This window comes from Myxocyprinus asiaticus, chromosome 14, assembly GCF_019703515.2.
Source record: "Myxocyprinus asiaticus isolate MX2 ecotype Aquarium Trade chromosome 14, UBuf_Myxa_2, whole genome shotgun sequence".
NCBI lineage: Eukaryota > Metazoa > Chordata > Actinopteri > Cypriniformes > Catostomidae > Myxocyprinus > Myxocyprinus asiaticus.
This window is the reverse complement of record NC_059357.1, coordinates 5,008,155-5,021,738: the sequence shown is the minus strand read 5'-3', so window position 1 is coordinate 5,021,738 and position 13,584 is coordinate 5,008,155. Positions and strand designations below refer to the sequence as shown.

Sequence of the window (13,584 nt, the reverse complement as noted above, 5' to 3'; positions counted from 1 at the left end):
GTTAAACACTTCACTTATTTTCTTTAGTCATCGATTATTAATCCTGCTGACTGACGTCCATGGATCCTGAAATATGATTTTTAATCCAGTAATCGTTTGTGTTGGCCAATAATGGGTTGTGCTTCGCTCTGCGTCTTTGTCCTGATCATTCTTTTAGGTTTTATTTTGCAATAACTTCCACCAATAAATCCCTTACATCCTGATATTTATGTATTTGTTCATGATTTTTATGAAATTGCTTAACAAGATCTTTATTTTTTCCATAATTTCAACCATACACCCATCGCTTTCAATTACATTCAAAATGTTAATTCATTTTATGTAAAGAAGTAAAATACAGTAAATGTATAGTTATAAATAATCAAGGCAGTTTTTCTTTAAAAGAACATTTGAAAACATATTTCTCTGTACACAAAAACATTCAAGACTTTAATATCTTCAATTCCAGAGGTTGTTTTATGTATGATTGTTTCGAAAATTATACAGTTTTCTTTTACTATTTGTAGTTCAGAGGAGTTTAATGGTTTTACAGTTTTGAAATACACATAGAACAGACATGTGCATTCTTCTTACATTGCAAAGCAGAATTAATCTTATTAATGAGCAACTATATGTCTTATCCATAATCACGGAGATCAGAAATAATTCGCTTGTGGTGTTGGTGTTTGATGAAAATGAGTGGTTATTAGGAGCTCATGATTCATATTCTCAAGGAGGCCGGAAACACATGATTAACAGGAGTAGGCACACATTCCCCAGTGCTCGGATTTTAACCAAATGGTGCTACAGCAAATTAACTAAAACCCAAATTGCGGTTGCCAAAGCAAATGGTTTGGCAGATTTTTTTTAGCATGCTAAAGCAGAGCTACTTGCCTGTGTTGGATTCATTTGTGTATTTTTTCTGCAGATTTTGGCTGGTGAACTGATGGCATTTTTCATGAGGTCAGAGGGCACGCAGGAGAAGATCATAGTCACTGCAGACTGCTGCTACTTCAACCCACTTTTGAGACGCATCATACGATTCCTAGGTACTTATCAGAAGTAGATGATTTCATTAAGATATTCGTTATATCTGGGGTCCACATCATAGTTCACAATATAAAAGTAACAATTTATAAATGAGATTTATTACAGATGAATATATAAGAATGTATAAATAAAGCTACTGCAACCACAAGAGCAAAAATACCTTTTCCACATTTCACTCAACTTACAGTGGATGTTAAAAATGATACATAAAAACATAACTGAAATATCAAGCGGCAAAAAAAAAAAAAAAAAAAAAAAAACTTGTGAATGAATGTACAATGAATTTGAACAGTGTTGGGTAGTGATGGGCATTGTGTAATCTGGATTATGTAATCACATTACAATAATCAAGTACTTGACTAAATTTGACTACATTACATTTTTTAAATTGTGTAATCGGGTTTTAGTTACTTTTTAATAGATTATATGATTACATATTGATTACACTGTAAACCCTAATGAGTTAGCAGAACTGAAAAATTCGAGGCAGTCAGTTACATACATTTTTTTACGTTTATAAACTCTCAAGTTTAAATTAATAGAACTTTCAGATTTTAATTCCGTACTACATTTGCATGTGTATTGGTCTTAGCTTTAACTCTTTACTAAGATAATACAAAGATAACTCATACATTTTGATGGCACTTAACTGTAAAATATATTTTTGGCTAAACTTAAAATTAACAAGTAATCTCAACTTAAATATATAAAGTAGAGGAATCCTAGCTAGTACTGGCTAGAATTTGCTATAGTACAGTGAAAGCCGTCAGTTTCGTGAACTCAGAAGAAAGAAAAAGTTCAAAATACTCATCAAGGTTAATTTACTTGAACTAATTTGTATGATTTAATTTTTCCCTACTCAAAACAATTAAGTATTGTGAGCATAAGCATAAAGGTACACTGTACATCTCCTATCAGTCTTGACTTGATTTCTTGTTTACTAATGACTGAATTGGTACCTAATCCACTTAAAATTAGATTTTCATCAAAAGAAGCAATAAGTAATCCAAAAGTAATCATATTACATAATCACTGATGCATTTCTGTTCTGTTTTGACCTCTGTCCTCTGACTCAGGTGTCTATACCTTTGGCCTGTTCACCACCACCATCTTTGCCAATGCTGGACAGGTGGTAACAGGGAATCAAACGCCTCACTTCCTGTCAGCATGTAGACCGAACTACACAGCGCTGGGCTGCCATTCCAACTTACAATACATCACTGAGCGCAAAGCCTGCACTGGAAACCCACTGATAGTCGCGTCTGCACGCAAATCTTTTCCCTCTAAAGATGCGGCCCTCAGTGTTTATTCTGCAGTTTATACTGTGGTGAGTTCAAGAAGCAGAAATAACCATCCTTGTGGATATGTGGAGATTTATTTGTGGTCTAATGCCACTTACTGACAAATAAAAAGCAGCAACAGATCTCCAAACCGCCCTACAAATGCAAAACACAGTAACTACATCAGCATTGAAACTGAAGTGAAAAATGACTTCAGAGTTTAATGATTGTCCATTAAAGGTGCATTCAGTTTTTTACTTACACTGACAACTAGCGGCGTGGATGCAGCATCATTCAAACACAGTAGTTGTCAGTTAAAGATGACATTGTAGAAAATAAATATTCACAGTAAGCCATGATTATTTTAATCCACAAATAAAAGTGCCCAATAACTGAACGGTTACTGATATTAAGCGAGTAGTATTCGAATGGTCATGTGATCCAAACATGGCCGCCCCCATAAGGGGATGCTCTCCATGTAGAATAAAACAGCTTTTATTAGATGACTGTTATGACGAGAGTCTTTATCTCATATGAGTGCTCATGATTATATACATTGTTTCAAAATTACTATTCTTAAGGAGTAAAAAAATATATATAATGCAGTGCACTTTTCATGATTGATAAAAAGTCTTACTCTGTTTTCTCTGAATGTGAACATAGCTCAACCAAACAAGTCTGTCACAGGACAGATCATAGTCGAAAGGGGCTGTTCAGACCAAATGCATTCCTGTGCTAAAAAAAAAAAAAAATAGATGCAGCGCAACAACTGGAACAGAATTGTAAAAAGTTGAAGTTTAACTTGATGTGGCAGCAAAACCATGCTGATCACCTGCAAAACTTGACCATAATGGTCCTTCTGGTGAAGCTGGTTGACATAGGAGGTCACAGTAGTTAAGCTTGTCAAGTAGGATTCTGGCATTATGTGTTGGGGATCAGTGTCCTAGACATAACATATTCTGGTACCAGCTATACTGGTATTTTCAGCAGGTTTCTCAAGCCAAGTAGCAATTTGTCTAATTGTACTGCCTACAGGCTTACTCTTCCCCACTGTCTGTCTGTGCTTGCAGATGTACGTAACATTGGTGTTTAGGACTAAAGGGACACGTTTGACCAAACCAACACTCAGTCTGACTCTGCTGTGTCTGGCCATGCTGGTGGGTGTGGTCAGAGTGGCAGAATATCGCAATCACTGGGCGGACGTCCTCGCTGGATACTTCACCGGCGGAGCCATTGCTGTCTTTCTGGTAAGAGTATGTGTTGTCTGGGCGTTTCAGTGAGTGCTACATAAGCATCATTTATGGGTGGGTTGTCCCCACTGCCTTTTGAAATAGCTTGTGTCTGACTAATTGAAAGAACTAGTCTTCCAACAGGTTGCATATTCATTGCAATAGGCATTAAATCTCTTAAAATCTCATCCTCCACAATATTAATCAGCTGGTAGACTGTGGCTATTCACTTTGTGTTCATGATTCGCATCAGAGCTTCAACGCCAGCATCAAGCGCCACTTTGAACTACATATAAAAAAGTGTTTGCAGACAAAAACGTCTCATTCTGCATTTTGGTGATATTTAAGACTTGGCGTGCTTCTCTGGTAATTAAAATGTGCCTTACTTAGGCTGAAAATACTTGATTTCTATCACAAGTCCCATCTAGGCTTGTTTTGTACATCGAAAAGCGCTAAGTGGTCCTTTCCCCATCATTTGATCACTGACACGGAAATGCTGTTTTTGTGGTGTGTCTGTCAGTGTAATGACACATTACAAAGGTTCCGCCCTCCCAACAAGTGTTTATGCTCGTTTATGCTGTATTAATGGTAAATATGTTAATCACGATAAATAAAAATTAACATGTTAAAAATGTTTAATTAATCGTATGCGTTAACGCGTTAATTCTGACAGCTCTAATTATATCACATTATTTGTGCATAATTAATTAAGCTTTTCATGACATCACAGTTAACACAATGGTACTTAAACCTTCTTAAACCTGTTTTATTTAATGGTAAATTCTTTCCTTTCTTTCCTTGTTGCTCTCTCCATCAATTCGTCCCTTGTTTCTTCTCTTTACTCCATCTCTATTCTGTTTCTTTCTTCTCTTTTTACTCTCTCAAGGTGACGTGTGTCATTAACAACTTCCAGCAGACAAAGCCCTCTCCCTTGCCAGCGCGACCCCAGCGTCCTGAGTCTGTTCTGGGCATGCCCATGGTGGTGCTGCCCTGTGTAGAGAGTCCACTTGAAAAGTTAAGTGGCACTCAGGTAAGGGGTGGGAGCAGGTTAGTGGCAGGGCTGCACACATAAAGGGATGGATTACGCTCCCCTGTCCTACTGTTTTTGACCCAGTGGACCCTAATGTTTCTCCCGAGACCCACCCGACCCTTCTTGTCCACGCTCTAGCATGTCCTACCTGCACAAACACCAACCGCAACCCTACAACCCAAACACCAACTCTGGCACCTTGCAATCCCAATGAAGCTTTGGAGGATTGAGACATTTTTTTTTTTTGTCCTGAAGAGACGTTTCTTCTAATACTTTTATAATAGAGTATCTGAGAAGCAACAGAGGGCCAAAATGTTTAGGGCTGTTAACTCTATTGCTGTTTGATTCCTCAATGCCCAATGAGTTCATTTTCATGAGGCAGTTCTGGACATATAACATCTAGAGTCCCTTTACGACAAAGATCAAATGGATTCTTATCATGCGGAACTTAAAAGATGGAGAGCTGCCACCCAAAATGTCAAGGGGTATCACTGCCACTAGATGGCTCATTTGATTTGAAGGAATACTAGGGAAAAAATATGACAGTGTGAGTTTCCCTTCATAGGCCACCCTCATCTTCCTCATTTTTTAGACTACTCTGTCTCTTTTTCTCACCTCGACCATATAGTCATCCCTCGGTTTTATATTTTAAGCCTGAAGTACACTCTATGCAAGTACATGAATGCGGGTGCTTATAGCTATGCAAACTCGAGTTCAGGCACTGCTGCATTCCAAAATTACGCAATTCAAAATGCAATGCAAGTACGTGTTGCATTCTGAAAGTTGCCACAAGGGGCACTATAGCAGACATTAGTGTGAATGAGTGTCTGCTTCTACAGTGAGTTTTCAAGTCAACTACTGTCATGGCGGAGCAACAGTTTGAAGAGAATATTGCTGAGCAAGTTAAAGTCAATATATTTAGAGCAACTTACCAGAATAAAAACAAGTCCAGTTTAATGGCTCAGACTTATGAAGGTAACTATATCGCCCCCTTGAGTACTGGGGTTTGTATCTGCTGCAAGAAGCATGTTCAAACAGACCATGCATAGGCAACACATTAGGCAAATGCTCTCATTTGCATACATGTACTTGTGTAAAGTGTGTTTCTGGCCTTACACGCTTATTCTCTAGCCAAACGCCATCACCCTACCTGAACACATTTTTTCACCTCTCTTCTTTTCCGAATCGGTCTTGGTTTCTCATTCTTTCGTTCTTTCTCTCCCCTCCTCACACTCTCTCTCCCCCTTACAGACTCCAAGGGGATCTTCATTCACTGAGATCACATGACCATCAGCCTCATCGGTTCCCCGTCCCCCCCGATGTCCTCATACCGTCTCGCTCCATGTCCAGCGAAGTCTAGACCAGCAGTCCCAGCACATGCACCACTGTGCCGCCCACCCTACAGGACGCACCACCTCTGCCACTCTGCTCCGTTCCTACTCTACACAGGTCTAGATTTCATCCCGTCCATCCTCCATATTCCTCCATGCTGCCAATAGGGCCTCCACAAACCGCTCAAACAAACCAATGGCACCTTTAGAGAGCCTGGTTGAAGATCTCAAACATCTGAGAGAATGAATGAAAACCACAGGTAGGCATTTTAACGTTGCTTGTTAAGAGTTTGTTTGACCAGCGAGTGGAGAATTTGCACCTGTACGGACGTGTGGACCTCTCAAAACCAGCCCATCCTACTTTTTCTGGGGAACCGATGAAGTCTTGAACAGCTTGTTGCTGAAAAGCAGAACTCCCAAGAGGCTGCAATTTATTGTATATCAGTTCAGATGTAAATACGTGTACATTTTCTTTTTCTTTTTTTAAATGGCATGTTTATTTTGATTGTGTTTACAGCACTTCTGGTCATCACACATTTTGGATTTTAAAAATCATGACAGTAAATCTGTTTGTAAATGGAATATCTGTTGGTTTGTCTCAGTTTGCCTATGCACTTAAGAGGACAGTCTTATACTGCACAACATATTGACATCAGGATTTTCCTTCTGTAAGTGCACATCGAGAATATTTGTAGGAAAAGACCTCACAAGTTGGAGAAGATCTTGATTCCAGCTCTCAAAATGATGTTTGTGTCTGAACGCCATAGAATGGAAGGAAAATTAATGCTTAGAGACAAATGGAAGACACGCAAAAACTCATGAACAAACACCACAGCATTCTTTTTAATATTTAATGTGCGTCTTGTGCTCTTTTGTTTTCTCGAGGATTTCTGCACCAGCCAGATGTAATGCAGAGTGATATAAGAGCTGTCAGTCAAGGTGGCCCATTTGATTAATGTTGCACCAAAACATTCTTACAATCTGTAATCATAGGTGGATTGGACTCCTGATTTCTCAGCCACCATTAACCAGATAGTAACATCTGTATTGTTGTCAGTGTTCACAGTGATAAATGAGAGGGTCCAAAAATGCAGTTTTTTTTCTTGTATAGTGAATACCTTTTTCACAGTATGACCACGTGTTACCAAGTGTGTACGGAACTTTAGGTGTCATTTTATATTTATGATGTAGTTATGATGTTACCTTGCAATGGTTTCATTCCTGCTGTTTGCAAATAGCACAGAATACCTTGCAATACTGTGAAATTTTAACACCGATGAGAGGCACGGATTCCTCATTGCTTTTTTCTGATTTTTGAGTTAAACCGAGTTTAAATTCATTTAAAAAACCTCATGAAATCAAAGTTTTGTGACTTTTAGTCCATGTCTGTTAGCATTGAGGACATCTACTGTTTATGCTAGTGTACTCCTAAAAGTTGATAAAATCAGCTCTGTAGGTCCTTACAATGCAAGTGAATGTGTCCCAAAAATGTTAAGTTCTAAAAGGACATAAATGCAGCATAAAAGTAATCCATAAGACTCCATTGGTTTAATCCATATCTTCAGAAGCGATATAATAGTTGTGGGTGAGAAACAGATCAATATTTAAGTCCTTTTTTACTATCAATCTCCACTTTCACATTCTTCTTCTTTTGTTTTTGGTGATTCGCAGTCTTAGTACATATCGCCACCTACTGGACACAGAGGGAAATTTATGGTAATAATAACAAGAAGGAAATCATGGTTCATTGCTGTGCTGTTAACTATTGGCTATTTAAGGGACATGAAAAACCACCATCATTGAAAACCTGGAAATATCAGGGAATTTTAATATAGGAATTTTCTTTTTTTCCAGGCCTGGAAATGTCATAGTAATTAGTCAAATCTTAAAAAGTCATGGAAATATCTTTAGTGAATATACATATATTTTCTAGTTATTCTCAGCTTTAAAATATTTAACTGGCTAGTAATTGCTGGTCATGAGTGCGATCTCTATTAAATGATTTTTAGTGTCTAGTTTATCTGGTTCTTATCCAGTAATGCAAACGACTGGAAAAAAACAAAAAAAAAAACAGGGCAGAATAATGGAAATATAATGGAAATGTATTGGTAAAAAAGTGTGAGAAGCCTGTTCGATATGTCTGGCTATAACTTGCGTTTTTTTAGAGGGAATAATTAAACAAAGGAAAGAACTGTGCTCGTCAAAGCCATTTCTTGGGGTCTTTAAAATTGCTCAAAATACATCAAAATGAAAATTACATTATGTACTCAGCAAATGGCTAGGTGTCCCATGCAGCTAAAATATTGTAATGCTGGCAAAAGAATCATATGCTCACGGCGGATCCTCAACTGTAATATTTGATTTTCACTATTTAAAAGGCCAGTGTCAGTTTTTCTACAAATATCCACAGATGATATTCTTGAGCTGTGTTCATTGGCTGTATTTACTGTACCATAGGCTAAGTGATGTGCTTTTTTCATTATTTTACTGAACACAGTTAAATTGGCTATTTCTGTCTTATTTATTTATTTGATTTAAATCATATTCTTTAAATGCTTTTGAAACATAGTGATTGCATTTCATTTTAGTTGTTTGGTAAGTAAGATGTGTAATTAAACTCTGTTTACTAAATCAGATGAGTGTAAACTTGCCATCTAACTTGCACTCCGAGTGGATAAAAATGTATGTTTGTATCATTAACTGTTTGATCTGTCTGATGCCCCCTAATCTATTGCATCCTCCACCGGGTCTGACCTCTGCCACATTCTGTGCAATGTACAGTTACTCCCTCTGTTGTAAGAGCACCTTTTCCACAGGCTTAGAAACACTTTCACACCCTTCAAATACCTTAAAGGGGAAGTGTGTCATTTTTGTAGTGTCAAAAAAAAAAAAAAAAAAAGATTCCAAATTTTCAAACAGGTTTCCTGAACATTCTCCACATTTGCCGCTTGTTGGACAAACAGATAGTCCCGCACCCAGGCTTATGCCATTGGTTGAGCCAATGTTGCTGTGTCAGGCTGGTTGGTATGCTCATACAAACAGCAATGTTTTGATAGCAACACAATGCCAGTGTTATCAATTGTTAACTTAAAGTGTAGTTGTCACTATATATTAAGCTGCAATAGAAGAATATAGTTTAACACTTCACCTTTAAAAAAATGTACTTGTATCCGTTACCTCACTTGTTACTTTTTTCATTTGCCAAAATTAAACAAAAAAAGAAAGATATTTGTACAGTTTTGCAAATATGTCTTTTGTATTAAAAATGAAAAAAAAAAAAAAATGAAAAAAAGAAAATTCACCTGTGCACCTGATTCATTTGTTACATTGTTACTTTAGTGACCTTTATTTATATACACCCAATGAGTAACTGACTGAATCTGTGTTTTTGGGTAATTAAATAAAGTAAATGCGTGACATGCCTGTGACATCATTATTTATTTGAGTTAGGTTCAATCTAATTGCCTTTTGTTCCAAATGTAAGGCCTTTCCCATGTGACCAAAGAGCAAAGAATCCTCAAAATTATTGACAGACAGACAGACAGACAGATAGACAGATAGATAGATAGATAGATGTAAATAGTAGTGTACAATGGTGCTAAAGGCCCACCTTAAGGACAATTTGCTTTTTTTCTGGTCAAAAAGTGTATCAAGGCTGAAAGATATATATATTTTCATTGAATAATGATGGAACAACATGATTTGTGTGAAAGTAAATAATAACGTATGGTTTTTTTTGATAAATATATATATACATTCAGGGTTGGGAGGGTTACTTTTGAAATGTATTCCACTACAGATTACAGAATACATGCTTTAAAATGTAATTTGTAACGTATTTCATTAGATTACTCAAAGTCAGTAACGTATTTTAAATACTTTGGATTACTTCTTCAGCACTGGTAGATTTCTTCACTTGTTTTGACTATAAAAACTCTGCCAGTACAGTAAGACAAAATACACATGTTAAAAATACATTCTCTGAAAAACCGAAATATCTTATGCAGTGTTGTTTTTAAAACAAGATAAATCAAATGGATCTTGTTTTAAGGATTTTTAGATATTTCTACAGGAAAACAATACAAAAATGATTATCAAGAATACGATTTTTGCCCTAATATCAAAGGTCTTACTAGAAAAAAGAAATAATGATCCAACGTGAATTTTTTTGATAAAAAAAAAATATGATCATGTCTGGTAACATGTGCATGTAAAATGTCTAGAAATATCATTTTATCTTAGCATAAAACTGACAATTTACACAAGGTTTATTTCTATTTCTTCTGCTCCAAACTTACTTCAAACTTACTTCTCTGTCTGCTCGTATGAATGTAACACATCATAAGAAAGTGTTTCACCGCTGTTCAAATGCACTTTGGATCGCATCATTTATATGTATAAATGTTTTCCATCTGAAAGGACTAAATATTAAATGAAACAAATGACAATAAAATGCAAAGTAATCTCTTCAGTAATCTAAATACATTTTGAATGTAACTGTATTCTAATTATAATGATTTAAACTGTAACTGTAGTGGAATACAGTTACTTATATTTTGTATTTTAAATACGTAATCCCGTTACATGTATTCCGTTACTCCCCAACCCTGTATATATATATATTTTCTGTAAATTGCTAGGGGGCCAACACTTGGAGTAAAAGGCCCCCAGATGTAGCAACAATAGTTACAGGGCAAAATTTGTTAACATTTCCTGTCTATGCAAATAAATGACTGCTAATGGGCAAAAAGCTGAGAGGCAAAAAAAAAAAATAATAATAATAAATAATAAAAAATCATTAATAATAATAATAATAATAATAATAATAATTAAAATCTTATTTAGATGAAGCAGTTTCATTTATAAACAACTACAGGCAGACTTTTCAAGGCTTTTCCTTTGAAGCAAAGTTTTTCCCAAGTAATGGCCTGCAATATGTGTCCCTATCATGGTCAACATTGCACAACATCTGAAACTGACACTGTCAGCATACTGAAACTGCTGCTGTCGAGCATTCATGCATTTCTCCAAATGTACTAGCATTTATAATCTGCATTTATCCAAAGTGACTAACAAATGAGGAACATAGCAACCACTTTGTTGTACAAAAAGACCTAAAACAATACCTGGAGTATCACACTGCTAAGTTCTCAAAGTGGCTGGAGAAGCATAGAAGCTAGCGTAGAAGAAAGAGACAGACGAGATCTTTTTTTTTAATAATGTTAAATATTAAGAAAGCTATTCTTGTAGTTTTCCATATGTATATTCAGAAAAATATCAGAGGAATTCTACTAAAGTGCTTTACTGAGTATTAATCACATTTTACAAATAGGCTTTCCTGCAGACAGACAGACAGACAGATAGATATATAGAATGGATGGGCGTGGCTTGATAGGGGGCGTGTGCTGGGGGGAAGAGTGGGTGGATCCGTGCTGACCTAACTGACCTGAACACAATCTGTCAATACACGGTGAAAGAAATGAGTTTGCTGCTTTTTACGAAATCCTTGCGTGTTTTTTGAAGGTGGGAAATGGACTCGCGCCAGGAGCTTATGTTTATTCGCCAGTACTCCACAGAGGACATGCGGTTTTAAACACAGCGAGTGGGCAAAGCGTTTGCTAGCCATCGCCATCTAGCTGGGGTTGTGGAGCGAAGAAAGAAGACAACAGGATCTAGACGCGCTTACGCAAACCTATGCGACTCTTACCAGGTAAACTGTTCGTGTTATTCGCTACAACGCTTTTGTGTATGTTAGAAGCGCGGAGCTCTGCATCTGTCACATGCATTATTTAAATGGTACGACTTGGACACGACCATTGTTACCGCGAGAGATGAATAGAAAAGTTTAGAGTTGGTATAGACTCTCAGTTTCAGTCTCTACGTGCGCAGAATGTAACTATTTTCTTACGCAGTGCACGCGCGACACATTTTCTGCGTAAAGTGACCAGCGTTCGTTTTGTTACTGTGATACGAGTCTTTAGAATGTGTGACGGTTACGCTGAACATTATTATGCAGAATATTGTGACGTACAGAGGGCATTATGACGCAGCTGTATTCTATTGATGTTCTCGGATAATGCGGTGGTGCAGAATTCAAAGTGTGTCTTGAAATCAGTAATTGTAACATCGTTATTCGGGCGAAACTACTTGCTCGGTGGAATGGGCTTTCTCATAATTGCTTAGCGTACGTGTGCTGGGGATTTGTCACAGGTTTCCTGTCTCAGCTTCTTATCATTTTTTTTTTTTTTTTTTTTTAATGTTGCTCATGGAGTTATATAGTGTCACGTATGGGTCAATGACGTGTCTCTCTCTCTCTCTCTCTCTCTCTCTCTCTCTCTCTCTCTCTCTCTTTTTTTTTTTTTTTTTTTTTTTGTTTTTTTTGTTTTGTTTTTCCCGGATCTATCAAGTTATTCAAAAATGCATTACTTACAATTAAAATCATTTTTGAGTTCAAAGTCATTTTAATATTTTTTTTCTGGGGCTTAAGCCGTCCGGAGGCAGTACAACAAAAATAAATAAAAGCTGAAATTCTTGAAAAAAATAAATGTTGTCATAAGGAGTTGGGAATAATCTTTTATTGTTATTTCTTTAAAAAATACTTTAAAAAGTTACTTTTGTCTACCAAATTAAAGTCAGATGGTGTAACCAACATGCCATTCTGTCTTCATGTCACAAAAAAAAAAAAAGAAGAAGATAAAACAGAGATAAAACTAAAGGTCAAACCTTTAGACTCTCATGACTGTGTGAAAGAAAAGTAAAAAAATCTGATATTTTTAGATTTTTGTGAAAAAGCACATTTTGTTAAGGTCAGGTGAAGTAACTCTAAAATGGTTTTTGATATTCGTGACTTAAAAATCCATGATATATGTATATACAAAAATCCCAGGAGATCAGCAGTTACTGAAATACTCAAACCAGCCCATCTGGCACCAACAATCATCCATGCAATTAACTAATCAGCCAATAATGTGGCAGCAGTGCAGTGCATAAAATCATGCAGATATGGGTCAGGAGCTTCAGTTAATGTTCACATCAACCATCAGAATGGGGAAAAAATGTGATCTCAGTGATTTGGACCATGGCATGTTTGTTGGTGTCAGATGGGTTGGTTTGAGTATTTCTGTAACTGCTGATCTCCTGGGATTTTCACACACAACAGTCTCTAGAATTTACTCAGAATGGTGCCAAAAACAAAAAACATCCAGTGAGCGGCAGTTCTGTGGATGGAAACGCCTTGTTGATGAGAGAGGTCAACAGAGGAAGACCAGACTGGTTCAAAAGGACAAAGTCTATGGTAACTCAGATAACCACTCTGTAAAATTGTGGTAATAAGAATATCATCTCAGGATGCTATTCTGAGATGCGGGTTGGTGCTGTTTTGGCGGCACGAGGGGGACCTACACAATATTAGACAGGTTTTAATGTTGTGGCTGATCGGTGTATATATTTTTTAAATGTATGAAACCAACATGGGCACAAATATTGCATTTCTACAAACTTAATACATGTGTTTCAAACTAGATTTTTTAAAATATTTTTTTATTTTTATATCACGAGACAACTTTATTAATCAACGACCCGTTAAACGACTTGCTGGCATTTAACCTACAAAATATATTTTTGATTGAAGAAGTGGCGGTGTACCACGCACCTGCTTTTTATAAGACACATTTGTGTAAGCCAAA

The 13,584-nt window shown here is 36.6% G+C and overlaps 2 protein-coding genes across 7 annotated transcripts in view; both read left to right on the top strand.

Annotated features, from left to right (window-relative positions):
- Positions 1 to 9,316, top strand: part of LOC127452274 (phospholipid phosphatase-related protein type 5-like) — a 36,399-nt gene extending 27,083 nt beyond the window's left edge. For 4 of the 6 annotated variants that reach the window (XM_051717615.1, XM_051717613.1, XM_051717616.1 and 1 more), the window contains 5 exons: positions 908 to 1,028; positions 2,106 to 2,356; positions 3,380 to 3,556; positions 4,425 to 4,552; positions 5,820 to 9,316. In XM_051717615.1, coding sequence (XP_051573575.1) covers positions 908 to 1,028; positions 2,106 to 2,356; positions 3,380 to 3,556; positions 4,425 to 4,552; positions 5,820 to 5,928 — 786 coding nt within the window. In that variant the 3' untranslated portion in view covers positions 5,929 to 9,316. Of the gene's footprint in view, positions 1 to 907; positions 1,029 to 2,105; positions 2,357 to 3,379; positions 3,557 to 4,424; positions 5,116 to 5,819 lie in introns of all 6 variants that reach the window. The other 2 variants (XR_007899227.1, XM_051717618.1) reach the window with 2 other exon arrangements.
- Positions 9,317 to 11,335: 2,019 nt separating this feature from the next.
- Positions 11,336 to 13,584, top strand: part of LOC127451745 (TLC domain-containing protein 4-B) — a 31,862-nt gene continuing 29,613 nt past the window's right edge. Inside the window, exon 1 of the mRNA XM_051716654.1 lies at positions 11,336 to 11,609. The gene's annotated coding sequence lies outside the window, so the exon portion shown is untranslated. The remainder of the gene's footprint in view (positions 11,610 to 13,584) is intronic.